Consider the following 27,383-nt stretch of genomic DNA (forward strand, 5'->3'; position numbering starts at 1 on the left):
TAAATGCTGTGACTTTCTAGGGTTTCCAACCCAGAAAGTGGAGTGTAGAAAAATCCTACTGAAAATGTGGAGCTAAGGAAGGTCTATGCAGCTGTTAGTAGAGTGTGTCCTAGTGCATCTGAGTAACTGCTTCATTTCTAACCAAACAATGGAATAGAACTGTAGAATCTGGAGTGTACTGTAGTTTCTGGCCTTTTTCTTTGTACTGGTTTGAGAATAAAGATAAATGAAAATTTTATAGAAATAATATTTAAGATATATCATGTTGCAGAAATTGAGAGGGCAGTCATTACTGAGAATGGTAGTGGCAGTGCGCACATGTGATCCCATCAGGATGTGAGGTGTGAGCCCTGCGGCACGCATTTCTTTTCTTCCTGAGCTCTCTTGGACTTGCAAAGTCTTTATTTTGGTAGATGCCCTCTGAGTTGAGTTTTTGGGGTTATTTTAACCAGGAACACTCTATTCCCATTGCTGCCTTGCTGGTTAACCCATGTAGGATAGGTAATAGTCTCAAAGAACTCATTTGACATTGCAAGTTGGGTTATATTTTATGTGTTTTAAGACTTCTAGCAGGCAAGGTCAAGAATGAAAGTGAAATGTCTCTGACTGTAATACAGTTAATTGATGTGCTCTCACTTTATTTTTCATTAGTAATCACATGGGCATCAGGTTGACTCGTAAATGAACTGCGAGTTCTTGTGCTCATGAAATTTGAGCATTAAAACTTAACATTGTTGAGTGTGATGTCACAGTCCTGTAATCTCAGTTCTCAGGAGGCAGAGGCAGGAGGATTACCGAAGTTCAAACCTAGGAAGAACTATGTGTGGCTCTTGTCTCAAACAAACAGAACTTCATTAACCCTTAAAAGTATATGTTTATGGGCTGGAGAGATGGCTCAGTGGTTAAAAGCACTGAGTACTCTTCCAGAGGTCCTGAGTTCAATTCCCAGCAACCACATGGTGGCTCACAACCATCTGTAATGGGATCTGATGCCCTCTTCTGGTGTGTCTGAAGACAGCTACAGTGTACTTATATATAATAAGTAATAAAAATAATAAAGTCTATGTTTACATCAAAAGCTCATGTCCCAAAATTTTACATAGAAATGTTGCTGACTGTTAGTTTAAAGGCGTACTAATTAGATTAATTTTCTCAACTGTAGGTGCTGGGCTCTTGCATTGTTTGGTGGAAATGGTGAGACAGGTTTTGAGCAAAATTCTACTTACTCAGTGTTCAGCATTTCTATTACATTGACTGATGAGGGATATGAACATTTTTATGAGGTAAGTAAGTGGAGTTATTTTTCTTTTCTCTAGATACTACTTTATGCAAAAGACTAATGAAATGTTCTACTTACAGGTCGCTCACACTGTCTTTCAGTATTTAAAAATGCTGCAGAAGCTCGGTCCAGAGAAAAGGTAATAAATATTCTTAGGATGAAAATAAGACCTAGTACAACTCTGATTTCAGGCTGCCCACAGAAATGCTTAGTTCTCCAAGATGGTTTTCTGTCATTTCTTACTGTTTTCTCTGTCGGCTCTACTCTGATCCCTCCACATCTGAGTGTGTGCTATAATGTTAGACACATATTTACCCTGCCCTTTAGATTTTTATGGCTCTTTTCTTTTGGGCAATTGCAATGAGAAATTCTAATATATTTTCTAATTGTCATGTGTTCTCTTTTCACAGAGTTTTTGAAGAGATTCAGAAAATTGAGGATAATGAATTTCATTACCAAGAACAGGTATTAGGATTCAAATTCCCTTTTGCATGTTATCTATGAACAGGTTGGAACTGGTGTGACCATTGTTTCACCTTATGGAAGTGTCACTGGAATTTTAATTGTACCACTCTGTCATGTTCATCTGTAGGTGGCCTTGACTCTTTTGCTTTTAGCATTTATGTTAAGTTACAGGACAAGACTGGGCCCATGACATGGGTCATGATGTGTGATGATATTACTGTTTTGCTTATCCTCTTTGATAAACATTCAAGGGGGAGCTTGCCATGGAATTCAGTAGTTTGGGAATTCAAATATTATGAAGATATTTTATATGGTAATCAGTAGTAATTACCATGTGTAATAAATATTAAGAAGGCTTGAGCTTTGGGACTTAAGGGAGAGGAGTTATTCTTTGATTAAAGGTCTTTGTGGATATAACAAATTTGAATTGAGCTTGCCAAATACATATTTGTTTATAATCTAGGGAATTGGAAGTCCATAGGGAAAGAACTTTATGGGGTTGGCACACTGGCTCAGTAAGTAAAGTACTTGCCATATATGCACAAGGAACCGAGTTTGGGGCTCTGGCTCCCATATAAGTAGGGCTGGGCATGGTGGTTCCCACCTTTAATTCCAGCACACGGGAGGCAGAGGCAAGCCTGACCTGTGTAGGAAGTTCTGTCTCAACTTTTACCTTTGGCATACACTTGAGTGCACCCGTGTACACACATGCATATGTACAGAAGCTACAGGAGTATTGTGATAAAGTTAATGATACTATATATCTGTAGTATAGGGACATATAAATGGACATATAAGTATTGTTATAATATTGTCAGTAAAGAGTTTATAGGAGGTGTGTGTGTGTGTGTGTGTGTGTGTGTGTGTGTGTGTGTGTGTGTATGCTCGTGCATGTGTGCACATGCATAAGTGCCCTTTGGAAGTCTATTGGGTCTGTGGGTCACTGTCCAGAATAATACATCTGGTCAACTTCTTAGCTTTAGAAGAGTTGCTGTCACTGCACAGGAATTGCCGTCACTCTGTCACCTAGGAATCACTGGCAATATTTTTCATTTGCTTTTCTCTCTATGTATAGTTTTATTGGCCCATTCAGTTACATGGTCTGTAGTTCACACTCCATGTCTTATATCTGTTACACAGGTATTCTCTTACATCTCAGCCAAGTGTGCTGCCACAGTTAGGGAATGTTAATGTACAGTCCTTAGAACAGTGTTTTAGCTTGGTAAAAGTACAATTCACATAAGAATGCAACTAAAGTGCTCAGAATAGCAATAGAAATGTGTCTCTTTTCAGAGTTGTTCAGCAGTGATATACATGATATTTTAAATATCTGTAACAATTGAATTGTATTTCCTGTGGGTGGTAGCTATAGACATTGTTCATATCATGGTAGTATATTGCTGACATCGATAGTATTAATTTATTTTTACTTGGTATTGGGGACTCAACTTGTCATAGCAGGCAGTTTGCTTGTTTTCCCAGTACCTACTCCATGCTTTGTATCAGAGATCAGCTTTTAGGATCCTCTGGTCATAGCTAATACTTTGGATCTCTCAGGTTTCTACCATGTTAGTAAGAGTGGTTGTGTTATGAAGAAGCTGGTAAGAAAAACTTATGAAAAAAGTTAACACAGAGACAAGCCTGGTGTCATAAGCCTAAACTACCCTGGAGGCTGAGGCAGGAGGAGTGAGTGATTCTAAGTTTAAGGCCTGCGTGGGCTACTGGATGAGTTAAAGGCTATCCTGTGCAACTTAGTGCAACTCTCTCAAAGTTAAAAAGAGTTTGTGTGTATATTAGTTACTTTTATTTTGCCCTGATAAAACACAGAACCAAGACAACTTATAAAAGAAAACATTTAATTGGCTTATGGTTCTAGAGGGTTTCCATCCCCAATGGTGGATGACTGCAGGGCCATCTGAGAGCTCACATCTCAAACTGCAGGGAGGAGGCAGGCTGCACTGGGGAGGTGGGAAGCTTTTGAGAGATAAAGCCTGCCTTCAATAACAGATCTCTTTTTAACAGGCCACACCTCCTAATCCTTCTCAAATAGTTCCAATGGGGATGAAGTATTCAGACATATGAGCCTATAAAGGCCATTCCCATTCAAACCACCACCACAGTGTAATTTGGGTGCACAGTAAGGATTTGAATTGATTGACTTTTTTTTTTTTTCTGGAAAATTATTTCTACTTTAAAAACCAGAGAAACTTGTCATTCTTTCACTTTTAAATTGAGATAGCATACTGATTAATATAACTTCTTAGAAAATTTTATTTTTATATAACATAATAAATGTCCATTTTTGGTACATTGTGATATTTTAATACATGTATACAATATAAAATTTTCTGATCAGAGTAATTGGTATATCTGTCACTAAAACATTTAGGTTTGTTTGGGGAGTATTCCAATTCTTTTTTTGGAAGCTTTTGCCATTCTCATTATTCCCCTTCTGCTCTACAGAGCACAATTACTCCCGAATTCTGTGGCGCCTGCGCCTGCCCTCAGTCATCTCCATCCCTGCCTTGTGCTTTTGATACACTGTTGTCACCACTCCTATCTCATGCCACACTGCAGATTGCCTTATCTCAAAAGCAGTTGTTAGTGGTAGGTCCCATCTTTATTGAAATAGAAATCACATTGGGTGCTTGCGGGATTTCAGTGTGGGCTGCTCTCAGGACCGCTCCTGTGACGAGCACAGTGGTTGGTCTGGAGCTCAGGGTGGCACTTTGCAGGGGAAGCTCCTTGCACAGACGCATAGGCTTGCTCTCTCTTGGTATCCTGAGCACCTTCTTTAGTTGCACTGTATCCTGTGAGAACCGTGCAGGTGCTTCTGTCTCAGGCATGTGTGCTGTGACAGACTAAGGACAGCAACGGTGGCTGTGGTATGAAATGATCGTTCCTCTTTACAGACAGATCCAGTCGAGTACGTGGAGAACATGTGTGAGAATATGCAGCTGTACTCACGTCAGGACTTTCTCACTGGAGATCAGCTTCTGTTTGAGTACAAGCCAGAAGTAAGGAACACTCCAATTTAAAATTGCTTTAGGTAGTGCCTTTAATCCCAGGACTGGGGAGGCAGAAGCAGGTGGATCTCTGTGAGTTTGAGGCTCGCCTGGTCTACAGATTGGGATCCAGGTCAACCAGGGAATGTCGGGAAATTCTGTCTCAAAGAAAAGAAACAAACAAAAACAACAACAAAAACTCAAAACTCACTTTTGAGAAGAGGGAATGAAAAGTGTAGATCTATTTAGGAACTGTGAGAACAGAGAGAACTTGGTAAGTTAGTCAGAGATTTTGTTTAACGGGAAGACTAACAAGCAGTTTTTCATGAGTCTCTTACACAAAGCCATCTTTTATGCCCCTTTTTTTTGGACACACATATCATGTATGCTATGCTGGCCTTAAACTTGCTTGGTAATTGAAGGCGACCTTGAACTCAGGACCCTTGTGCTTCTTTCAGCTGTCTGATTACAGGCATGCATCTCCATGCCGAGTTTATGTGGTAGTAGCCGTCCTGGGCCTCTTGCATGCTAGGCAAGCACTTATACAAATGAGTTGCAGCTCCAACCCAAGTCAGAACTTCTTATACACTATTGTAATACTATTGTAATTATTTGAGTGCTGAGACACTTAAAATAACTAAGGCAGTTTCTAAGGCTTCTGTAGTTGGTTCTAGGCATCCTTTAAAGAGTTGCCTAGCTTTTAAGTGCAAACTCAAGACAATTACAAACTGTTAAATATAAGGGTCTCCCTGTGTTAGAAATCAATTCCTTATGAGCTGGACCTGATAGCACACGTCTATATTACAGCTGCCCGAGAGGTTGGCCCAGGAGGATCTTAAGGCCTATCTGAGCTTCTAGTAAAGATTCTGTTTTAAAATAAAAAGTCAGAAGAGGGTTCAAGAAGAAGCTCCATGGAGAATTTGCCTAGCACGAATGCACAGGTCCTAGGTTCAGTTCCCTTGGGCTACAAGGGAAAAATACTTTACTATAGTACTGTATGCAAATGAACAGTTGGTTAGCCATTCCTCCACTACTGGGGATCAAGTCAGCTTGTTTCTATAGAGTAGCTTTTGTCAACTTAGGGTAATTTGTTCTCAGTGAACATTTGTCAGTGTCTGGAGAAATTTTGTTTGACACAGGTGGGGGTGGAGTGCTCCTGGGACCTAGTGGGTAGAAGCCTGAGATGGTACAAATCATCTTAAAATGCACAAGGTAGGATTCAACAATAAAGAATTATCTGGCTCAAGATAGAGCTTATGACGAACACTGCTTTCGCCACCTAGTGAAGGTACAGTAAATGACACCTGCTTATTTATTGCACATCCCATGAAAGCGTGAGGTTCCATGTGAGTGGTGTCTAAAGCACCAGGAAGACACACATTTGATGTTTGTCAATTATTCCTCAACAGAAGTACAATTATAGTTCTTGAAATAGTAATAAACTTACAGAGTTTTATAAATTAGGAGAATCATGAACTAGAAACAGTTCACTGAGCATCATGACCCTGTAGTAACAAAGCAAATGGGTTTTTTGTTTTTGTTTAAAACAGAAATGCATTAAACTGTTACTTAAATGAACTTAAAATAAAATGTAGATTATTAGTTAATCTTAAATTGTATTTTATATTTTACCATCCCCTCTGTCTCTTCCGGTCCTTTGTTAGGTCATTGCCGAGGCCCTTAATCAGTTGGTCCCTCAAAAGGCAAATCTCGTTCTTCTGTCTGGTGCTAATGAGGGAAGATGTAACCTCAAGGAGAAGTGGTTTGGGACTCAGTATAGCATAGAAGGTGAGTTACTGTGATGATGATTCTCTTTACTTAAGTATATCTGACTCAGCTGGGGAGGTTTTAACAATATTATTTATGTATGTGCATGTATGAGTTTATGTGCAACCATGTGTGGATCCCTGCAGAGGCCAAAAGGTATCAGATCCCATGGAACTGAAGTTACAGGAAGTGTGGGCTGCTATGTGGGTGAACAAACTGCAGGCCATCTACTGCTGAGCCATCGTTCCTGCCATCAGATGGGGATTTTTATCTTTTAATAATTTGGTGGTTCTTACGGAGGCAAAAAGTGTGTGTTTGTACATGTGTGTTTGTTCATGTACATGTGCATAAAAACATTTTTAAATTATTTTTTTAAACAAGGTTTCACTGTTATAGATCTGGCCAACGTTAAATTCATTATGTAGACCAGGATTGCTATCTGTTTTATTTTTGTTTTTTTGTGACAGGGTCTCTCTGCATAGCCCTGACTATCCTGGAAGTCACTATATGTGTAGACCAGGATGTCCTCAAACTCACAGAGCTTCAATTGTGGGTGTGCACCACCACGCCAGGCTTGGGGTGGCTGTCATTAGGCTTCTCCTGCACTGTTCTCAGCATAACCTTCTAACTCCCCACAACAGCTCTGTAAGCTCTGAACAATAGTTGTTTTAGCCCAGAGTTGCAGTGTCCTTTCCTAGTCTGCCCTGTCACAGCCGTGCTCACTCCTGCCACCATAGTCGGGTTTCTACTGTGATAAGCACCGTGACCAAAAGCAGCTCAGGGAGGAAAGGGTTTATTTCTTCTTACAACTCTCTAGTCAGACTCTCACTAAGAGAAACCAGGGCAGGAATTTGAGGAACCTGGAAACTAAAACAGACCACACAGGAGGGCTGCTTGTTGCTTTGTTCTCCATGTTTTTTCCCAGCATGCCTTCTTGTAACACCTAGCACCTGCCAGGGGTGCACCACCCTCCCCTATTAACGGCCAATAAGGAAATACCTACAGAGCTTCCTTTAGGCAGTCTGGATGGAGGCATTTTCTCAATTAAGATGACCTCTTCCTAGATTTGTTCAGGTTTTGTCAAGTTGACAATGAACCAGAACACTGGCCTCAAACTCACAGAGGTTTGGGTGCTGGTGTTAAATGAGGGCACCTGCCACTGTGCTTGGCAAAAAGTATACACTTTAAATTTTTATTGTGAAATGAAACGTATTTATATTTTTTTACTTTTCACTATCTTTATATTTATGAATCGGTTAAAACATCCTCCTTAATTGATTATTTGGTAGGTAGATTATACTTTATATTCATCGCTGTTAGTCATTTGCTTTTCTCGAGGCAAGGTTTGCTATGTAGCCTGGCTGACCTGCCTGCACCTCTGCCCCTACTCTGTTCTATGCAGTGGACCCAGAATACCAGACTATTCTTCTAAAGAGAGAAAAGGAGGAGGAAAGAGAGGGAGGGAGGGAAGGAGAGAAGGAGGGGAGGAAGAACAAAAGGAAGAAAGAGGAAGGAAGGAAGGAAGGAAGGAAGAACAAAAGGAAGAAAGAAGGAAGGAAGGAAGGAAGGTAGGAAGAAAGAACAAAAGGAAGAGAGAAGAAGGAAGGAAGGAAGGAAGGAAGGGAGAACAAAAGGAAGAAAGAAGGAAGGAAGGAAGGTAGGAAGAAAGAACAAAAGGAAGAAAGAGGAAGGAAGGAAGGAAAGAAGGAAGGGAGGAAGGAAGAACAAAAGGAAGAAAGAAGGAAGGAAGGAAAGAGGGAAGGGGAAAGGCACTTGCCAGACTTCACTAAGCATATATGTCACCTGTCTCTGGCTGGATGTGGTGACACATGTGTAATCTCAGTGCCTGGAAAACAAGGCAGGGAGACTGGGGAACCCTGCTGTGGGCAGTGCAGGCTGCATAGTGAGTTTGTCTCCAGAAGTGAAGAGGGAGGAAGTACAGGGAGGAGTGGCTCTGGGTTAGAGCAGGTCTGGGTAGGACCGTGTTCTGCAGTGCGAGCCCTGTCTCTGATGATGGCCGCCTAGCGGAGGCCTGCTTTGACTAGGTTGCATAGCTATGCCTGAGGAGACATTGAGTAGTGAAGTTGGTTAGGAGAATTCTGAACATTCTATTTGTTGGTTCTGTCTGTTTTTCCCCCAACAGATATTGAAAACTCTTGGACTGAACTGTGGAAGAGTAATTTTGACTTAAATCCAGACCTTCATCTTCCAGCTGAAAACAAGTACATAGGTCAGTAACATAGGAATCACTGTGTGTCTGTACATGTGAAAGTAACATAGGAATCACTGTGTGTCTGTACATGTGAAAGTAACATAGGAATCACTGTGTGTCTGTACATGTGAAAGTAACATAGGAATCACTGTGTGTCTGTACATGTGAAAGTAACATAGGAATCACTGTGTGTCTGTACATGTGAAAGTAACATAGGAATCACTGTGTGTCTGTACATGTGAAAGATGCACATAATACATTTATTCAGAAGTACTAATGAGGCTCCGTGGTTAAGACTAACAGCTTGTTCTTTCAGCTCCTGCCCCACTTGGTGGCCCACAACCATCTCTCCAGCCCCATCTTTTTTTCTCCCCTTTCTTTAAATTAACTATCTCTTTTTTTAAAGGTCATTAATCTATAATTTTTAAAAATTTATATATATTTGCTGTTTGACCTACATGTATGTCTGTGTGACCGTGAGTTGGATCCATTGGAACTGGAGTCACAAACTGTTGTGAGCTGCCATGTGGGTGCTGGGAATTGAACCCAGGTCCTCTGGAAGAACAGCCAGTGCTTTTAAGTGCTGAGCCATCTCTTCAACTCCTAAATTAACTGTCTTTTACCTACATGTTAATTAAACAGTTTGCCAGTAATTTCAAATGACTGTATAGGCTGTATTTGAGCAGAACTATTTGGTAATCTTTCTAGGTTCTTAAGCTTGGCAAAAGATTGTTCTTGAAGAACCTATTCATTCATAAGTTGAGTTATACAGGTGTCCAGACCCAGGGCCAACCTTTCCTAGTTAACCATTACTTGGGGAAGGGAGTGAGGCTGAATGTATAGAGATAAGAATCTGCTGTTGAGAACTATATAGTTTTAGTTTTCATCTAAATTAAGGCCATGTGTACATTGTACTACAATATTTGAAAAAATGATCACTCTTTTGTTCTTATTGTTAGCCACGGACTTTACATTGAAGGCTTTTGATTGCCCTGAAACCGAATACCCTGCTAAAATTGTGAATACTCCACAAGGTTGCCTGTGGTATAAGAAAGACAACAAATTCAAAATCCCCAAAGGTAAGATGCCACCCTCTAAAGGAGTAAGTGGGGAAATCTTCCCTTCTGTAGCAGCCTCTGTGTTCCTGTTGCCTACTCCTCTCCCTTTGAAGCCCCACTTACACTTATAGGTTAATAGTGTGCTCCTTGCTTATGGGAGTGCATAAAGACACTGCCTTCCAGGAAGTAGAAAGTCAGCTCTGGGCTAGTGAGATGGCTTAGAAGCTCAATGCACTTGATACCATGCCTGGCCCTGGCTTTGTTTCCTAGGATCTGCATGGTAGGAGATGAGAACCAACACACACACACACACACACACACACACACACACACACTGTAGCATGCATAAGAGCATGAGCGTATTCTCTCTTTTTCCTACAAACACATACACACATAACTAAAAAATCCAGTTCCAAAAAAAAAAAAAAAAAACTGTTGTTAAGTATTTTTTCTTTTAGAAAAATGAAATTAGAACCAGATATTTGACCAACTTATGGGACTAATAGTATTATTTAGACATTATTATTATTTTTTGAAGATTTACTTATTTCATGTATGTGAGTACAGTATCACTGTCTTCAGACACACCAGAAGAGGGCATTGGATCCCATCACAAATGGTTGTGAGCCACCATGTGTTTGCTGGGTATTGAACTTAGGACCTCTGGAAGAGCAGTCAGTGCTCTTAACCACTGAGCCATCTCTCCAGTCCGACATTACTTTTAAAGCTGGAATAAAATAGGAGGAAAATCATTCCTCGATAGGATAGGAAGCATAATCTAGAACTGTGAAGGGAAATCTTCCCCATCTGCTTATCTCTGCCTTTTGCTTTTAGCATAGTATGTATAGTATGGGTAAGCCCACTCTCTGAATTCCTCATTCTTTCGGTGATGGCCAAACCGTGTTGTTCTTGGACACATAGTCTGAACTTTAACACAGCCTCCCTTTCACCTTCTCTTCCCATTCCCCTTTCTCTAAAACTTCACTTAATATGGGACCATGCTGGTCTACAAATGGGAAACCCTGTGCCTCAGTCTCCCAGGTGTTGGGATTTGAGGCTGTATCATTGCAGTTTTTCTTGACTAAATTATAAGATTTAAAAATAGTTATTGCCATTCATTTAGCAGCTTCCCAATTTCCACGAACACTGAGTTGCTTGATTGATTCATGTTCCTAACATGTAAACTTTATAAATATTTTTGCCTATCTGAAGTTATTGATAAATATAGTTATCTATAAACTTTTCTGTATGTGTCTGATATTCCTGGAGGTTAAAGTGTGCCTTCTGTGATACTTAATTGGGATGGTAAACAATACATTTAAAAAGCTTTTAAGGGGGACTGGAGAGATGGCTCAGTGGTTAAGAGCCCTGACTGCTCTTCCAGAGGTCCTGAGTTCAATCCCAGCAACCACATAGTGGCTCACAACCATCTGTAAAGGGAACTGATGGATGCCCTCTAATGGTGTGTCTGAAGACAGCTATGTGTACTCACATAAAATAAATAAATCTTTAAAAAAAGAAAACAAAAGCTTTAATAATAAAAATAATATAGGGATAAAAGAGAATAGACATGTAATGAGGCTTTAAGGATTAGTAGTTTATTTTGAACTTAAAATCCACATTAAAAGAAAATTGTAGGTGTTAAGATATTTGAGGCCCCTGGCCTTTTTATATTTTATCCTTGGTCTTTTTCTTTCAGCCTATATACGATTTCATCTGATCTCACCTTTGATACAGAAATCTGCGGCAAAGTGAGTGGTTCTTGTTTGTTTGGTTTTTACCTCCAAAAGAAAAAAAATTATTTACTGTGCTGGCTAGTATGTCAACCTGCTACAAGCTATAATTCTTTTGTAGAAGAAGGAGTCTCAATGTGAAAATGCCCTACCAGACTGGCCTGTGGGCAAACCTGTGGTACATTTTCTTGGTTGATGTTTGATGTCAGTGATGCCACCTGTGGGCTGTTGGTCCTTCCTTCTCTAAGGAAGCAGGCTCAGCAGTTCATAAGAAGCAGGCCAGTAAGCAGCATTTCTCCATAGCATCCAGGTTCCTTTGAGTTCACGTCCTGACTTCCTTTGATGGTGGCCTGTGATATGGAAGTACCCTTTCCCACCAAGCTGCTTTTGGTCACAGTTTATCACAGCAGTGATGACCCTAGCTAAGAAGCCGGTGCCAGGAGTGGAATATTGCTGTGACAGGCTGGACCCTGTTTTCAGGAGGGTTTTGGAAGGACTTGAATTTTGTGGCTGAGCTGCAGTGGGTACTGGGAGGGCAGCACTGAGATGGTGCAGGTGGTTGCCTGGCTCCTCAAGTTCCCAAGAGAAGCAAAGACTCCATCGGCCTTTCGTGTGCTATTTTAAATGTACAGTTATCAGGCTCGATGGAGCTGAGGAAGCAGCTGCGGTTAAGAAGAGGTCAGTGCTGTGGAGGCAGACTCTTCTGGGAAGTGTCCTCAGGGCCAGCGCACACTGACTTCATTATTAGAAAGCAGGTTTATTTCAGTCTGAATAGTTGGTTGTTTTCTGTTTCAGCACTTGAGCCATGCCAGCTGTTTCATTTTTTCTGTGCTCTAAACAAATTAGGAAAACTTGTAAGCAGATCACAGTTACTGGATTGGGAACAGCCTTAAAGTTCAGCCCTCACTGTGAACTAGGAACACAGCCATTGCAGGCTGGCTTTGTCTGCAGAAGACTGGCAGAATTTCTGTTATTTACTACTTAAAGACTTTCAGCCTTTCAAGATTTATTGTATTTTCAATTGTATGAGTGTATGCATCTGGGAGTGTGTGGTGTTGGGGGCAGGGATGGTGGTATATGTGGGCACAGGCTCTGGAACAGTCTATAAGCAGTTGTGAACTGCCTATTATGATACTGAGGATTGAACTTACTAAGCTGTTCTCTAAACCCAACTTCCAGACTTTTAATTATACCTTGTTCTTTACAAATTATTCATGTATGTATGTAGGTAAGTGCATTATGGAAGAGCAGAAGGCCCAAAAAGTGAGTTATAGGAAAGGCTCAGAAGATGTTAGTGCATTTCTTTTTCTTTTTAACTATAAAATCCAGCTTTCCAATGATAAGCATCTCTGCCATCCTCCTTCTAAGATGTATTATCCTTCTCCCTTTCCACATAGTTTAAGTTGGTGAGTCTGAAAGCCTAAGCCTGGTAGGTGGCTAGGGTTGCTGTCTGACTGGGGCAGGCTGCTTCTGGCGCTGGCTCACCCCTCACTGTGTATTTGTACTTTGTCATTTTCTATGTGTGTGTGACACGAAAAAGGTTGGGAAAATTATTGCTCATGGTCCTGTGCAATGCCTGTGAGGCTGAGTCCTGAGCAAGCTCCACTTACTTTCAGACCTGGTGCTTGGACATTCTGGAGTAGAACTTACTAAAGGTGGAGTTTCTTGGTCTAGTAGAAACAACGCTATTTTTCTTGTTTTCCCTACCAATTAATGATGCTGGTTACATTTGTACTTCCCAGCGTTGTCCTCTTTGACATCTTCGTCAACATTCTTACTCACAACCTTGCTGAGCCAGCCTATGAAGCTGATGTGGCACAGCTGGAGTATAAACTGGTAGCTGGAGAACACGGTTTAATTATTCGAGTGAAAGGATTCAACCACAAACTACCTGTAAGTACATGAGGCAGCTTTGACATCCTGTCTGTGTTTGTCGTCCCAGAGCGCTGTGCAGAAGCCTGCATGCGGTGTTTGACCGAAAGGCTCCCCGATGGCGTCACCATACGTTGTCTTTGCATGTGACAGGTGTTCGCACATTGAGCACACATAAGCTTCCTGCGCTGGCTTCCCTCAGTGGGATGTGTTTTTATCACAACAGAGAAACAGGCCTGTCTCTGTCTCTGGGTGCCATGGTGCCTGGATTATTTTGACATGGATGCTGGTGTGGAACTTAGGTCCTCATACTTTTGTGACAAACACTTTACTAACTGAGCTATCTCCCCATCCCCCAAAAGTGTTTGTGTGTGTGTGTGTGTGTGTGTGTGTGTGTGTGTGTGTGTTGTTAAGTGACATCTTGGAGAGGCTAAGGCTAACAGGTGACTTTCCTAGGCGTAGCCCACCATTTTTTGCATGGTCTAAGATGGGTGAGCTCTGGGAGGTAAGGTCCCAAGAGACTTCATCTTCTTGCAGCTGATATGCCTTTTCCTGTCACTATTACATAATCTAATAATTTCTGGGTATTAGCCCACCCTATTGGGCAGATTTCCTGCAGATCAACATAAAGATGTGAATGAATGCTGTTTAAATGAATTAACGATTTTATATAATTCCTGATTTGATTCAAATATTTTTAGGAAGAAAGTTTTAAGAGATGGTTTTAGTTGTTTTGCTAAAAAGATTAAATTAGAATTGAACAGAATGTGCCCACTCCTCATAGAATAGTAAGTTAAGGCTGCATAATAAGGAATGCAGTAAACACACAGTGAAAGTGGAAAGAACACTAGGCAGGGGGTAAACTTGTGATCAAGAAGAAACATTTATTCTAGGTCAGACCCCAGGATGAAGCTGCAGGTGTGCTATGGTAAAGCAAGGCCACGTGACACTGTGGCTTTGAACTTAACACCAACCCCTCCTGTGACTCCTTTTGTGTAACATGTTATCTATGAGGTAATTTTCTAAAGCACGTTTGTCTAGGAGGGAATAAGAAGGCCAGAGAAAAGGAGTAAAGTGTGGTATCTGGGGCTCGGCCCCTCTATCAAATGTATATATGTCTGTCTGTCATACATACGTGTGTAGGTTTATGTGTAAGTATATAAGTATGTATAAACACTTTGTGGTCAGGCTCTACCAGTGTGTGTGTGTGTGTGTGTGTGTGTGTGTGTGTGTGTAAGAGAGAGAGAGAGAGAGAGAGAATCTGTGCTTATTGGCTGTGTAAAAGATTTTTTTTCTTTGTATGTGGAAAGTCTTTCCCTGGCTCTCCAGGAGTTAACAAACTCCAAGCCTCTGTCTAGCTGAGAGAGCAGAGGGAAGGCCCAGAGGGAACCACTTGTGTACTGAATCCCCTGCTGTGAAACAGCATGAAGCCAGTGGTTTCTGGCCTCAGAATAGCAAAGGGTTAATAAAGATAAATATTACAAAATAAGCAACATTTTAGCCCTGGCAAAGTTTAATTTTGCTCCTGAAAACCACCAATGCTGTGCCCATTGCTGCCTTCCAGAGAGAGCTGTGCTCAGACAGGCTCCGGGCAGTGTGTGTGTGTGTGTGTGTGTGTGTGTGTGTGTGTGTGTGTGTGTGATTACTGGCAGTGCATGGAAAACAGCCTGTGTTTTAGGCAAATGTTACTTCCATTTGTTGTTTCTCTGAAGCTCACTGGCATTTAGGTTTGATTTGAGGTTATTGTTCACAAAAGAGGAATAACAAATTTAAGAAAGGATATTAATTTTTTTGGAACTGGATTCATATTTTAAAAAATTCCACAGGAAAGAACCTGGTAGAATCCAGCCCTGTGCTGGCTGAGTAACTCTGATGAGTGTAAGTTTTCTCTTTATACCTTTACCTCCGTCTGTGGAGGTATTGACTGGTCCACTTTCAAATGGAACGATAGGTGCTAATTGGGAAGTAAGTTTAGAAAGCTGTTTAAAAAGACAAACCTTAGAAAATTGATGTTCTTCATTTTGAGGCTTACCTCACCTTAATACTTAAAAATAATACAGAATATATTTATAGAAAGCTAAAAACTAATTTACAGAATATAGATGCAAGCTTTCTAAAAGAAATTTGAGAATTAATTGTAGAATAAATAATGTACCTTGGCTAAATTCCTAAATGGCAGGGTGGGTCAGTGGTAGGAGACTAGTGACTTAATTGGAGGTTAATCCAGCAGCCTTTTCCCTTTTGGAGCAGGTATTACCATCCAGAAATGGTTAGAAACAAGTATTTGGGTTACATGTTGGGAAGAAACAGTAAAATGTCTGGAAATAGGAAACACCTTAAGTTTTATGTAAAGAAAATGGAAAAGCTTCACATTTTGGGTTAAGACTTTTTTTTTTTGTTTCGTTTTGGTTTTTTGAGTTAGGGTCCAACTATGTAGCTCTCTGTGTCCTGGAACTCACTATGTGGACCACTGTGTAGTCAGACTGGCCTCCAACTCAGAGATCTGCCTTCCTCCTTCTCCTAAGTACTGGGATTAAAAGCACAATGTGTCACAATGCCTAACTCGGATAAGACAATTAAACATTTATTACTGCTTTCAAGATTTATGTGCAGATATAATACCCTTCCAGTCAAAGGCACATGCAAACATAGTTTAGAAGGAAAATGGTGAAAACTGAAGACACATTGCTTCAACTTTGAGCAACTTGGCCTCTAGGGATTGAGTCCTGAGCTCTTCCCTTGGGCCCTCCGCAGTCCTGTTCCCTCCCTTGCCCTGACCCTGAGGAACCACATTTCTTCCCTTGAATTTAGTGTAGTTCCATACTTTGTGCTTAAAGTCCCTTTCCTTTTAGCTGCTCTTTCAGCTCATTATTGACTACCTGACTGAGTTCAGCTCCACACCCGCTGTCTTCACCATGATAACTGAGCAACTGAAGAAGACCTACTTCAACATCCTCATCAAGCCTGAGACACTGGCCAAGTAGGTGTACATGATACGATTGTGTGGAGGGCACCTAGGAGATGTGTGCGTGCGAATGTCAGTGCCTCAGTCTTCACTAAGGCTCCAGAAGAAAAGGGAGCAGGAACATAAACGTCTGAGCCATGGACCCCGTTAATAGTGTACACGGGCATATTTATATGAATCAGGAAAAGGTGCCTTGGGGACTCTCTTCATCCGCTTGTAGAGAACTTCCTGGGAAGGGCAGAGAAAGCTCCTGTGAGTAGACACAGCCCTTTGTTTGTGTGGCTTTAAGCCCGTACGTGATTTCCTTGTTGGGTGTCTGTGAATGGTCATCAAACAGCCTGACCTTAGACACAGACCCTGTTTTTGTCAGACACTAGGAACTCCAGAGCTATTAGGAAGGTAGTTTGGAGATGGACATGAAGTTAGTATGATAATGAACCATTGCCCAGAATATAGAGTTAGCTTCTAGTAATACAAATCAGTTAAATTTCTAGCAAAAATAGCAATAATTTAAAATTTGTGGACAACTAAACTTGACTCTCTTAGCAACTTACATGGAGTACTTCCCTCTGAGACAGAGAGGTGTGTGAATACCCCATCTAAAACTCTGTAGGCAGTTTTAACCCCCGTGTTTTGGCTATTAAGGCAGTTTTCTCCAGTGTACCCTATGGTGGGAACCACCTGTCTTTGGAAACACTTCTACAACATCTTGACCTAAAACTTTTCATAAGATACATTTCTTGTAACATTTTTAAAAAATGTTCTTTGTACAGAGATGTGCGGCTTTTAATTCTGGAATATTCCCGCTGGTCTATGATTGACAAGTACCGAGCTTTGATGGATGGCCTTTCCCTTGAGTCTCTGCTAAACTTTGTGAAAGATTTTAAATCCCAACTCTTTGTTGAGGGCCTGGTCCAAGGGAATGTCACCAGCACGGTGAGTGGGCCTGTCAGTGTGCTTTTCCGTCTGGAATTATATTATTCTTCCCTAAATGTTTTGGTGGGTCAGCATTGCCAAATTCTGGTAGGAGTTTGCAGCCCAGTGCTGTGGAGCTTACTTCTGAAGAGGACTGTTTACGATGGAGTGACAGGGGCTTGTTCTGGTTAAATTTTGAAGACCACATGTGGAAGCTGTGAGGTAGGAGAGGATGCATGCACATAGATGCACACCCATGCACATAGATGCACACCCATGCACATAGATGCACACCCAGCATGTCACACGTGGCCAGGCGAAGAAATGAAGTATGGTTTCACTTATTTTTGAGTTATTTAAAGAAGTCAGCAGCAGAAATGGCAAAAGGGTAGTTTCCAGGGGCTGGGGGGCTGGAAGGGAGAAAGAGGAAAGTTGTTTAATGAGTAATAGTTCTGATTTTACAAGACAGATTTTAAAAAAAGTCTTACAAGTGTGACTTTTATACTTTAAAAATTTTTTGTACACTTTTAAAACTGGCAAAATGATAAGCTATGTTATATGAAAATGTTGAAGCCTGAAAATAATATGATAAAGGAACAGAAGTGCTTAGGAGACAACCAGGAAGATGACACCCAAACTCCCTGGGTGACTGGGTAAGATATGGAGGGACAAGGGGAGGGATCTGTGCTGGAGTGGCCTTTTGTTAGAGTATAAAAATGGTCATTTTAAAACCCTGTCTTCTGATCTCCCCTTTCTTTCTGGGGAGAACAGAACCACAAAACCAGCCTTGGTTTCTGTTCTACCAACAGAAAGACCTTCGGAGTCTCAATAGCACGAAAAGTAGGCACTAGCGCTGTGTGCATCAGATGCAGTGAGGACCAGACAGGACTCTGGGCTCAGGAGGAATATCTCCAGAGTTGAGCTCACCTCCACTCACTCAGCATGGTATCTGCAGAGCAGAAGGGATGCAGTAAGCCCCAGTACTGTTGTTACTCTGTCCAGGCTGTCAGCTGGCCCACATGTCCGTAAGCTAGCCTAGATAACTGATGGGAAACTCTAAATGTAAATGTAGCTAGAGTTGGTATGTGATAAACTGGTCTGATAAAAGCTCGCTTAGCATTTAGGTGGCAGGCCCTGCTTTCTTACTGCTGTCCAAAGTGCTGCAGGCAATTAAAAAATTGCAATTACCAAGTTCTGAGGTATGTATTTACTTCTCATTTATCTTTCAGGAATCTATGGATTTCCTAAAATATGTTGTTGAGTAAGTATTAGTTTGACTTTTCTCTTTGAGGTTTATGTGCCCTTCCCAGAAAGAAGCACTAAGCTGTAGCTTAGCTAATTGTTACTTAGCTCATTTCAGACCTTCCCAGGGAGCTGAAGCCTGAGTTGGGGTTGGGGGAGAGCACAAGGTCTGCCTCTGCCTCACGCTGACTGTTCTGCAGCAAGCTGAACTTCATGCCCCTGGATCAGGAGATGCCTGTGCAGTTCCAGGTGGTGGAGCTGCCGAGCGGCCACCACCTGTGCAAAGTCAGAGCTCTGAATAAAGGGGACGCCAACTCTGAAGTCACTGTGTACTACCAGGTGAGTGAAGGGAATCCCTATGTATTCCCTTAACAGCCTCAGAAGATATTTGTTAAAGGACAACGTGGAAAGAAATGAAAGTAAACCTATCTAAGCAGTCAGCGTAGAACAGCCAGAATGACTACCAAATGAGGAAAACTCGCCACCTGCTTTGTTTCTTTGGGACTCAGATCTCTGTGTGTGCTGTTTCACAGTAGAGGGAGGAGGCGGTCTCAGTGAGCTCAGGCCTGCTTTAGCCTTTGGTTGATCCCACTCACTTCTAATTTGTGAGCATCCTCTCTAAACCTGTCCTGCCCAGTCAGTGGTCTAGCCTTTGGGTAACATGGCCTTGTTTACTTGTTTTTGACTTTTAATTGTGTTGCTAATCCTGGGTCTGAGTACAACCTTTATTTTGTGTGTGTGTGTTTCTGTCTGTAAAAGTCAGAAGTCAACTTTTGGTATCATTACTCAGTGCTATCCATCCCCCTACCCATCCTTTTTTGTAAAAAAAAAAAAAAATTGAGACAAGGCAAGACTGGTGGCCAGTGAGCCCAAGAGTTACAAGTATAAGCCACCATACCAAAATTATTTTTACAAAACGTTTATTTTTATTAGAGTTTTGTCTACACGTATGTCCGTATGCCACATGTATGCCTGGTGCCTGCAGAGGCTAGAAAAGGGTTTGAACTGGAGTTATAGATGTTTGTGGGCTCCCATTTGGGTGCTGGGAATTAAATGCAGCCCTAACCCCAGCATTTCTTAAATGTGGCTTCTGGGATTAAACTCAGGCACTTTACCACATGAGTCATCTTCCCAGTCATTCCTCCTTACTCTGAACAAATTCACCATCAGATGATGTCACGGCCATTTCATACACACTCCTTCCTTTAGGAAACGTGGCTGGTTATGTTGAGGAGGTCTTGGTGCTTTAGTTGAGGTACAGGTTCTGGACCTGTTAGAGAAGCCCAGGACCTACTCTGACAAGCGTGGGCAGCACTCTTGTTTGGCCTCCACCCACATGTTTATTCTGAGTTAGTTTGTACTTACTCTTTAGACTAATTCGGTATTTTCAAAGTACTTGGTTTGTACCTATACGTTTAAGAAACAAATCCTCAACAATCATTAAGCATTTCTTGCTGTCCTTCTTAGGGCCTTGAACTACAGGTATTTTACAATGTATCCTGAGCCTTGCAGACAGGAGCTGTTAGGATTATTGGTGTCACCCGTGTCTGTCTAGAAATCTACTCTAGTGCCAATAATACAGGTGTTCCAGCAGAATTTTCCTGCTTTCAGGTTCTCCGGCTGGTGGGAAGGTAATAAACAGGAATCGAGGGCAAGAAGATACAGCTTGAAACCTAAGAAAGTAGTGGCCAGGATGGTTAAGTCCTGTAAGCCATTGCTTGTCTGATCACATTTTCCCTTCAGTCAGGTACAAGGAGTCTGAGAGAATACACTCTTATGGAGCTGCTTGTGGTAAGTACCAAGGTGGGGTTCAGGAGTTCCTAGTCTGCCATGAGGCAAGCTTTATGCCTAAGGGTTGTAGACCTGTGGTAGTCAGAAACTTGTAATTGGAAGGTCAGGTTTATGTGCAGTCAGGGCCCTGGACCATTTATTTAGGAGAAAGGTTTCTCTTGTGAGTGTTGGGCTGATGGAAAGTATGGTGGATTACAGATGCACATGGAAGAGCCCTGCTTTGACTTCCTTCGAACCAAGCAGACCCTTGGGTAAGTGCTGGCAAGAACAGAGGGCCTGGGGCTCCCCTTGCAGGCAGCTTGCCAGTCTGCTTTGTCCCTCCCACACCTTACAGTGTCAGCACTTCTGCAATTTGTGTGTTGGATGATTTCAGTTTGTTTGGACATCTGCATGGGCCAGTTCAGCAGCGTGTGGCTCCTGCTCTTCAGCTGCACACATGCTTATGTTCCGTGTGGGACTTCCAAAAAGCCAGACGCCCTTCACCCCCATGTTGGGTGCCTCTTTGGACAGGAACCAGGGCACCACATGAACTCCTGTAACTTCTCTGTCTTTAGGTACCATGTCTACCCGACCTGTAGGAACACATCTGGGATTCTAGGATTTTCTGTTACTGTTGGGACTCAGGCAACCAAATACAAGTGAGTAAATGGGGGTAGGGTGGGTACTACAGGTGCCTTCCTGAATCCTGCACAACTGTCGTCCACCTTTGTCTGGAAGGGTGGGATGGATAATGGACCAGAGGCTTTACTGGTCCCATTGGGTGTGACTCAGACTACTCTGCAGGGATTACCATGTTTGATGGGGAAACTAGAGAAAAAGGATGTTGGACTGATAATGTAGGTCCTCACTGAATGCAGAGTTGGATCCCCAGCATCACATAAAGCCAGCCATGAGAGCATTGTCTTGTTTTGTAATTGTTAGTGCTTTTCACATGGCAGCTCACAACTCTGTATACCACCAATTCTAAGAAATCCAATGCCTTTTTCTGAACTCTGGTCACCAGGCAGACATGTGAGCAAAACAAACCAACCAAATACAAACCCTCTGAGGTTTAAGCCCTTGAGAGTTTTAGGTGTGGCATGGCCCAGTGTGGGTACTAGGAAAAGAGGCTGAAGGTTGAGGGACAGTTCTTCCTCATTGTCTTTGCTCCCTGCCTGGCTTAGGGTAGAAAACTTTCAGCCTTTATGCCTGAGGAAGGCTGAATTCCTTTGGCTTCTTTCTACCCATATTGTTTCAGCTCTGAAACTGTTGACAAGAAGATAGAAGAATTTCTTTCCAGCTTTGAGGAGAAGATTGAGAACCTCACAGAAGATGCATTCAATACTCAGGTGACTCTTGCCCCATCTTTGGTTCAGAACTGCTTGCACAGTGGCCAGAATGTCCATATCCCAGTGTATTTAACCAAATGTCCCTCAGCACACACCCTGTCATGTTCATCCCAAGCTATTTGTTCTGAGCTGGTGTGAGATCATGGCTGAACATGTTTTTTGACAGGTCACAGCTCTGATCAAGTTGAAAGAGTGTGAGGACACCCACCTTGGAGAGGAGGTGGACAGGAACTGGAACGAGGTGGTGACACAACAGTACCTCTTCGACCGCCTTGCCCATGAGGTGATGACTCAGACCAAGACTGGACTGTTAACAAATCTTTAGTTCTTCCCTGGGTAGTAGGAACTACGTGGATCAGTTTCAGCCAGAGCAGCTCCATTGTGAGATTTTATGGAGATAATTTATGGAGTTCTGCTAAAGAATAGAAAGCTCATACTCTTATGGAGTCCCTCCAAACATTTTGGCAACTTCTAGCTGAAAGCTAAAATAAAACCGTCACAAAAGCACCAATGTGCAGTGCATATCACACTCTGTGAGGCGTCATCTCAGCTGGCCTGGCTGGAGTGTGCAGTGGCCCTGTGGTGCTCAGCTGTAATCACATCCTGTTACTAAGGCTCTTGGTCCTTTCTGTGGAAGGGTAGTGGCAGGCTGAGACAAGCTAAGATAACTTAGATGCTCACACCCATGCTCTCTCCCATTTTCTCTTCCTCGGCAAGATTGAAGCACTGAAGTCTTTCTCAAAGTCAGACCTAGTCAGTTGGTTCAAGGCTCACAGAGGACCTGGAAGTAAAATGCTCAGCGTTCACGTGAGTGTGGCCAACCCATTTGGAGTCTTGTTCACATCTAGCTGGTAAACTTCTCACCTGCATCTTTGGCCTCTTTCAGGTTGTTGGATATGGGAAGCATGAACTGGAAGAGGATGGTGCCCCTTTTGGTGAGGATTCGAATTCTCGGGAAGGGATGCAGCTAAGCTACCTGCCAACCTCTCCTCTCCTAGCAGAATCCACCATCCCCATTACTGACATCAGGGCCTTCACAGCAACGCTCAGCCTCTTCCCCTACCATAAGATAGTCAAATAAACTGCAGTCTCATTGGCCTGAATCAGCGTGTAAAGACGTGTGCATTTTATGGAGTTACACTACTGCCTTAGGGCTTCCATTGGATTTCTGCCATGGCAACCTAGGATCTGACTTACTTTACCTTTCCTCTACAAGGCTGACCCAGGGTTACTGCACTGACGGCAGTAAGACAGACAGTACCACACTTATGTCAGCAATGTCGGGTGCCCCAGGCTGTGTCCTCTGAGGAGAACCCAGTTCTTGTGTGCCTATGTGGAATTAATTTGTTATAGCACCAAACTGCCCTGGTTTCTTTTTTTTTTTTAATGTATTTTAAAATAAACACAGTTCTGTCTTTCCCTTCAGATCAAGCCATCTGCTGTGGCTTTTTGGGGGAGGGGTGGGAAGTGAGGCCTTTCAAGTGAGCTCCATGTGCAGAAGATGGAGGAGGGCTTGAGTGGGAGCCTGAGTCAAGGCTGCCAGATTAGGTATAAAACAACGAAAGAAACATAGTTTTAAAAAGGTTGGAAAATTATTTTATGAAGCCTTAAGAAGCATTGCATATAATTATACTTCAGGTTTAAATACAATCTAATCATAATTCAATTCTAAAATAAAGGTAATAGGTGAAAACATGAAATTTCCTAACACTTGATTTTCATACATTGCACTAATTTTCTAAAGAACTCTGAGGAAATAGTATTTACAGGTGGGTGTACTTGTGAAAAACTGTCAGCTGCTGTTTGTGTGTATCTAGAACTCAGGATTATATGAACTAGGAGATAAAGATTTTATGCCTGAACAGCAGAACTGGAGGAACAGGAAACGGACCTGGGACTGTCTATAAGTATTTCCAAAGCATGGGAAAAGGACGAGACGTCATGTTTCGAAACCTGAAGTTTTTTCTCAGGAGTGAAGTCAAAATTGTAACTGCCACAGAGGAGAAAAGGGAAGCACTTTCCACTTTAATTGTTCATCTGTGTCAAGTCCAGTATCCCTGAGAATAGGAACCACCGCAGTAAGAAGGAAGTGACACGTTCTTCTGAAGGAAGATCATTGTTGCTTAATTATGCCTACGGCCCCGGTCAGCAGGCGCGAACTCGGCTGCCAGCCTAATGCTTCACGGCTCCCAGACGCTTCAGTAAAGGCTCGTCATACACCCAACATTCTCCATCTTCGTGAAAGAGCTACAGAGGAGGAGAAGACTCGGTTAGGCAGTGCCACGCCCGATCCAGTTAGGCAGGACCCAGGAACAGAAGCTCGCCTTACCCTCGTCTCCCACTGAATTTCCTTCTCCTTCCTTTCTCGGGCTTCTGCTCTTTGTCTTTCTTCAAGTCTGTGCTTTGCTTCCGTTGCTGCATCAATGTCTCTGATTTTTAAGTTGAAAGTGACATCCTTCCAAAGGCTAGAATAAAGGGTGAGAGGAGCCGGTGAGCTGGAGGATGCAAGCCTGCAGCTTGTGCTGCACAGCTGCTAATAGTACCAGAGCAGCAGAGGACATGGAGCAGGCTCTGGTTCTCTATACAACTGTAGGGAGTCAATTTTATTTCTTGGGCTTATAAGTTGAAAGGGTTTGATGAGGAGATCTGAAAATTATTTCAGAAAAAGTCTCAGTTTGAGAATGTGATCTCAAAAGAGTCAGGAATGGTGCCTTCTCAACTGTAGGAACTCAGTAAATTTGCCTTTTGGTTACAAAGCTCTTAAACTTTGGTACTGACAAGGGACCCACTGGTTTTTAATCCTCTGTCTCCTAGACCCACCCGTACCCGGTCTAGGCAAGCAAGAAGCACACGGCCGCTCTAGCTAGGGCTCCCTACCTGCGGGACTCATACTCATTCTGATCTTCCAACTTCCGCACCTTTTTCTTGATTATAGGCAACTTCTTGGTGTCTACAAAGACAGTATTTTCCTAGACAACAAGAGGCAGAATGATGCTTTATTATTTACAATCGACTTTTCAGGAGACTTAACACATAAATCCCACACATTTCAGCATAATGAGTTTAAAATGCAACCCAAGTCTAAAATACTTCTTGTCCTGAGTTGAGAGACTCAGTTCAACAGACAGATTCAGCATGGCTGTGTGTGCACTACATGCTCAAGATGTAATCTCTTTGAACTAGACCACCTCTATCAAAGAATCATGTTACGTGGCTTCATTGTAAATCCTCTCTAAATTCCAATATACCTGGCTTAATAGAAACACTGAATATATAGAAAATCCAAGTTCCTTCATGGCAGGATGTCCTATTTCTCTATCCCTGAAACAAAGCCAGTCAAATTTTATTAATCATTAACCTGAGAGTATAAACACCAAATAGCATTTTGTGCTGGTTAATTTTATGTCAACTTGACACAAGCTACAGTTACCTGAGGAGGGTGCCCCAATTGAGAAAAATGTCTACATAAGATGTAAATGTAGAGCATTATCTTTATTAGTGATTACTTGGGGGAGGGGGAGCACATAAGCCCACTGCAGGTAGAGTAATTCCTGGGGTGGTGGTCCTGGGTTCTTTAAGAAAGCCAGTAAGCAGCACCCTTCCATGGCCTCTGATTCTGCTCCTGCCTCCAGGTTCAGCCCTGTTTGAGTTTCTGCTTTCTATGATGGAATTGTGAGTGAAATAAATCCTCTCTTCCCTAAGTTGCTTTTGGGTCCTGGTGTTTAGTTAAAGCAATAGTTAACCCTACCTAAGACAAAACATTTACCAGGTGATTGCTAAGCACAGCTTCAAGTAAATTCTCAACTGTTTTGAGAACAGAAAAAAGTAAAGGCCATTTTGTTATGTGTACTGTAGGAAAGTGGGAAAGCTCACCCTGAAGAGATGCTAGCTGCTCTTGATTAAAGTTCCAGACAAAGGGAACACCACCAAGGGTTGGCTACTTACAGAGCAGCTTAGGCAAATGGCAAACGCCAGTTCTTACCCCGGTTGCATATTTTGCATACATGATACCATTCCATTCCCCTTCAATTGAGCAGAAGGATTTCTTGTCATTTGGAGAACTAAACAGAAAAGAAACAATTTATATGAGTCTCAAGCTGGAAACTATTTTACTTAAGCAAGTGTTTAGTATAACATGGGAAAGCAACTGAGCAGATCCAAAGGGCCAAACGCATTTCACACTGGCTTTCCCATCATTCCTCACCCAGGACAGTGTTCTCCAGATGATCTGTAGTATTTAGCAATGTACTGAACACAAATACCATAGAAAAGAATCCATCTTGTCTTCTGTAAATTATGTCAAAGCTCAGGATATGCTCCAAACGTTTTGAGAAACCGGCCTAATCATGTCTTCCTTTTGACCACCCTGCTAGTACATCACCGTCTTTTCAAGAGCAGAAGAATAAAGTGTGCACTGGGCTCACTCTTTCTGAATGAATAGTAAACTTTTCTGTTCAGGGCCTGTACTGCTCACCGCCCCCCCCCACATACACATTTTTGTTTGTTTGGCAGCTAATTCTTTTATTCAGTTAACTGATTAAACAACTGGTCAAGCATTACCCCACTGGGATACTGTTTCAGGGCATAACAGGACAGACTGTTTGCAGGGAGTTTCTGAATCCACAAACTTCTGTTACTAAGACACACAGCTACCCCAGATTCTGTCCTGTAGATACCTATCTCTGAGATGTTTTTACTGCTTTTCCCTAGCCAAGGAACAGAAGAATGAGGGGCTTTGTGAAGGTCTGCAGATGCTATACTGGAGGGCACAAAACCTGTTTTCAGGATGAGTTCATGGCTCACACAAGAAGGTTGGAGTCCATGGTGCAGCAGAGCCGGCCTACCACCCTTGAGGGTTCTGGGCCCAGGGTATAGGTCTCCTTTTGACAGATTTTAGGAAGAAATTGACACCCAAGATTGAGACCTGGCTCACAGCGTTGGTGGATGGTTAGTTCCTAACAGAAGTTCAAGAGAGGCAAGTACTTCAGAAAAGTAGAACACTGAGGAGAAAAACAAAATACCTACAAAATCTCTGCAGTAATTCTGTGCTTTTTGCCCCCATAGAAAGGCTTAGTGTGGAAGACGATATTTGCACTGTAGCCCGTTTTGGAGCAGTTAATATTGCATTCTCCTCCTAATTCCACCCAGGGCACTGTCAGGATAGACCTGCAAGATCAAAGGTTCTCAGGTAAGACTGGCAGTTAGGAAAGAAAAGAAGGGCGTGGTTTAAGAACAACAAAGCTGGCGCTGGTGGGAAGAGTGGTCAACTTGCCTTCCATAGCCATTAGGGAAAGTAAGAATGTAGTGCTCATCATACTCCAGACATGAGACGCAGCCTGTGGGGGAAGGACAGCTGTTGATACATGTGGATCTCCATTCACTTTAGGGGATGCAGTATATACCCCACCCATTCCCTCCTTCAAATTCTCATGTTTACATGTAATCGTAAGACCCAGCCTGACTTTCGGGGAACATTGTCTTCTTGAGTGTCTTGTGAATGCTGGAATCCACACCGTCACACACTTACCCTGACCTATGTTGTGTACCCCAATTGACATTCCCAGGAATTTTGATTTAGTCCAGATATGAGCATTGAATTGTATCTTCTTGTTAAAACATTCAGCATAAAAGGCTGAAACTGAAAAGAAAGGGTTTTCTTAGTCACTGCTCCAAACTCAGTGGCTCCATAGAAAAGCGGTTCAAATCATGTTAAGTGTGTATACTTTTACCCTCTGCCCAAAGTAAGCACTG

At 42.3% G+C, this 27,383-nt stretch overlaps 2 protein-coding genes across 11 annotated transcripts in view; one reads left to right on the forward strand and one right to left on the reverse strand.

The window, feature by feature from the left end:
- The window catches only part of NRDC (nardilysin convertase), a 61,191-nt gene extending 38,181 nt beyond the window's left edge, over positions 1 to 23,010 (forward strand). Inside the window, exons 14-33 of one of the 2 annotated variants that reach the window (XM_080921595.1) lie at positions 1,163 to 1,283; positions 1,360 to 1,418; positions 1,690 to 1,744; positions 4,657 to 4,761; positions 6,414 to 6,537; positions 8,660 to 8,746; positions 9,688 to 9,807; positions 11,486 to 11,537; positions 13,262 to 13,412; positions 16,244 to 16,371; positions 17,130 to 17,292; positions 18,501 to 18,532; positions 18,714 to 18,852; positions 20,257 to 20,304; positions 20,503 to 20,555; positions 20,859 to 20,942; positions 21,542 to 21,632; positions 21,799 to 21,915; positions 22,350 to 22,439; positions 22,519 to 23,010. In XM_080921595.1, the coding sequence (XP_080777721.1) occupies positions 1,163 to 1,283; positions 1,360 to 1,418; positions 1,690 to 1,744; positions 4,657 to 4,761; positions 6,414 to 6,537; positions 8,660 to 8,746; positions 9,688 to 9,807; positions 11,486 to 11,537; positions 13,262 to 13,412; positions 16,244 to 16,371; positions 17,130 to 17,292; positions 18,501 to 18,532; positions 18,714 to 18,852; positions 20,257 to 20,304; positions 20,503 to 20,555; positions 20,859 to 20,942; positions 21,542 to 21,632; positions 21,799 to 21,915; positions 22,350 to 22,439; positions 22,519 to 22,713 (2,014 nt within the window). In that variant the 3' untranslated portion in view covers positions 22,714 to 23,010. The remainder of the gene's footprint in view (positions 1 to 1,162; positions 1,284 to 1,359; positions 1,419 to 1,689; positions 1,745 to 4,656; positions 4,762 to 6,413; positions 6,538 to 8,659; positions 8,747 to 9,687; positions 9,808 to 11,485; positions 11,538 to 13,261; positions 13,413 to 16,243; positions 16,372 to 17,129; positions 17,293 to 18,500; positions 18,533 to 18,713; positions 18,853 to 20,256; positions 20,305 to 20,502; positions 20,556 to 20,858; positions 20,943 to 21,541; positions 21,633 to 21,798; positions 21,916 to 22,349; positions 22,440 to 22,518) is intronic. The other variant, XM_080921594.1, reaches the window with a different exon arrangement.
- Positions 23,011 to 23,127: 117 nt separating this feature from the next.
- The window catches only part of OSBPL9 (oxysterol binding protein like 9), a gene marked incomplete at its 5' end in the record, with an annotated part of 126,082 nt that continues 121,826 nt past the window's right edge, over positions 23,128 to 27,383 (reverse strand). For 4 of the 9 annotated variants that reach the window (XM_080921597.1, XM_080921601.1, XM_080921600.1 and 1 more), the window contains 7 exons: positions 23,128 to 23,879; positions 23,962 to 24,097; positions 24,510 to 24,601; positions 25,615 to 25,693; positions 26,658 to 26,798; positions 26,905 to 26,968; positions 27,160 to 27,270. In XM_080921597.1, coding sequence (XP_080777723.1) covers positions 23,805 to 23,879; positions 23,962 to 24,097; positions 24,510 to 24,601; positions 25,615 to 25,693; positions 26,658 to 26,798; positions 26,905 to 26,968; positions 27,160 to 27,270 — 698 coding nt within the window. In that variant the 3' untranslated portion in view covers positions 23,128 to 23,804. The remainder of the gene's footprint in view (positions 23,880 to 23,961; positions 24,098 to 24,509; positions 24,602 to 25,614; positions 25,694 to 26,657; positions 26,799 to 26,904; positions 26,969 to 27,159; positions 27,271 to 27,383) is intronic. The other 5 variants (XM_080921602.1, XM_080921604.1, XM_080921603.1 and 2 more) reach the window with 2 other exon arrangements.

The sequence above is a fragment of the Micromys minutus genome (genome assembly GCF_963924665.1).
Source record: "Micromys minutus genome assembly, chromosome: 9".
Classification (NCBI taxonomy): Eukaryota; Metazoa; Chordata; class Mammalia; order Rodentia; family Muridae; genus Micromys; species Micromys minutus.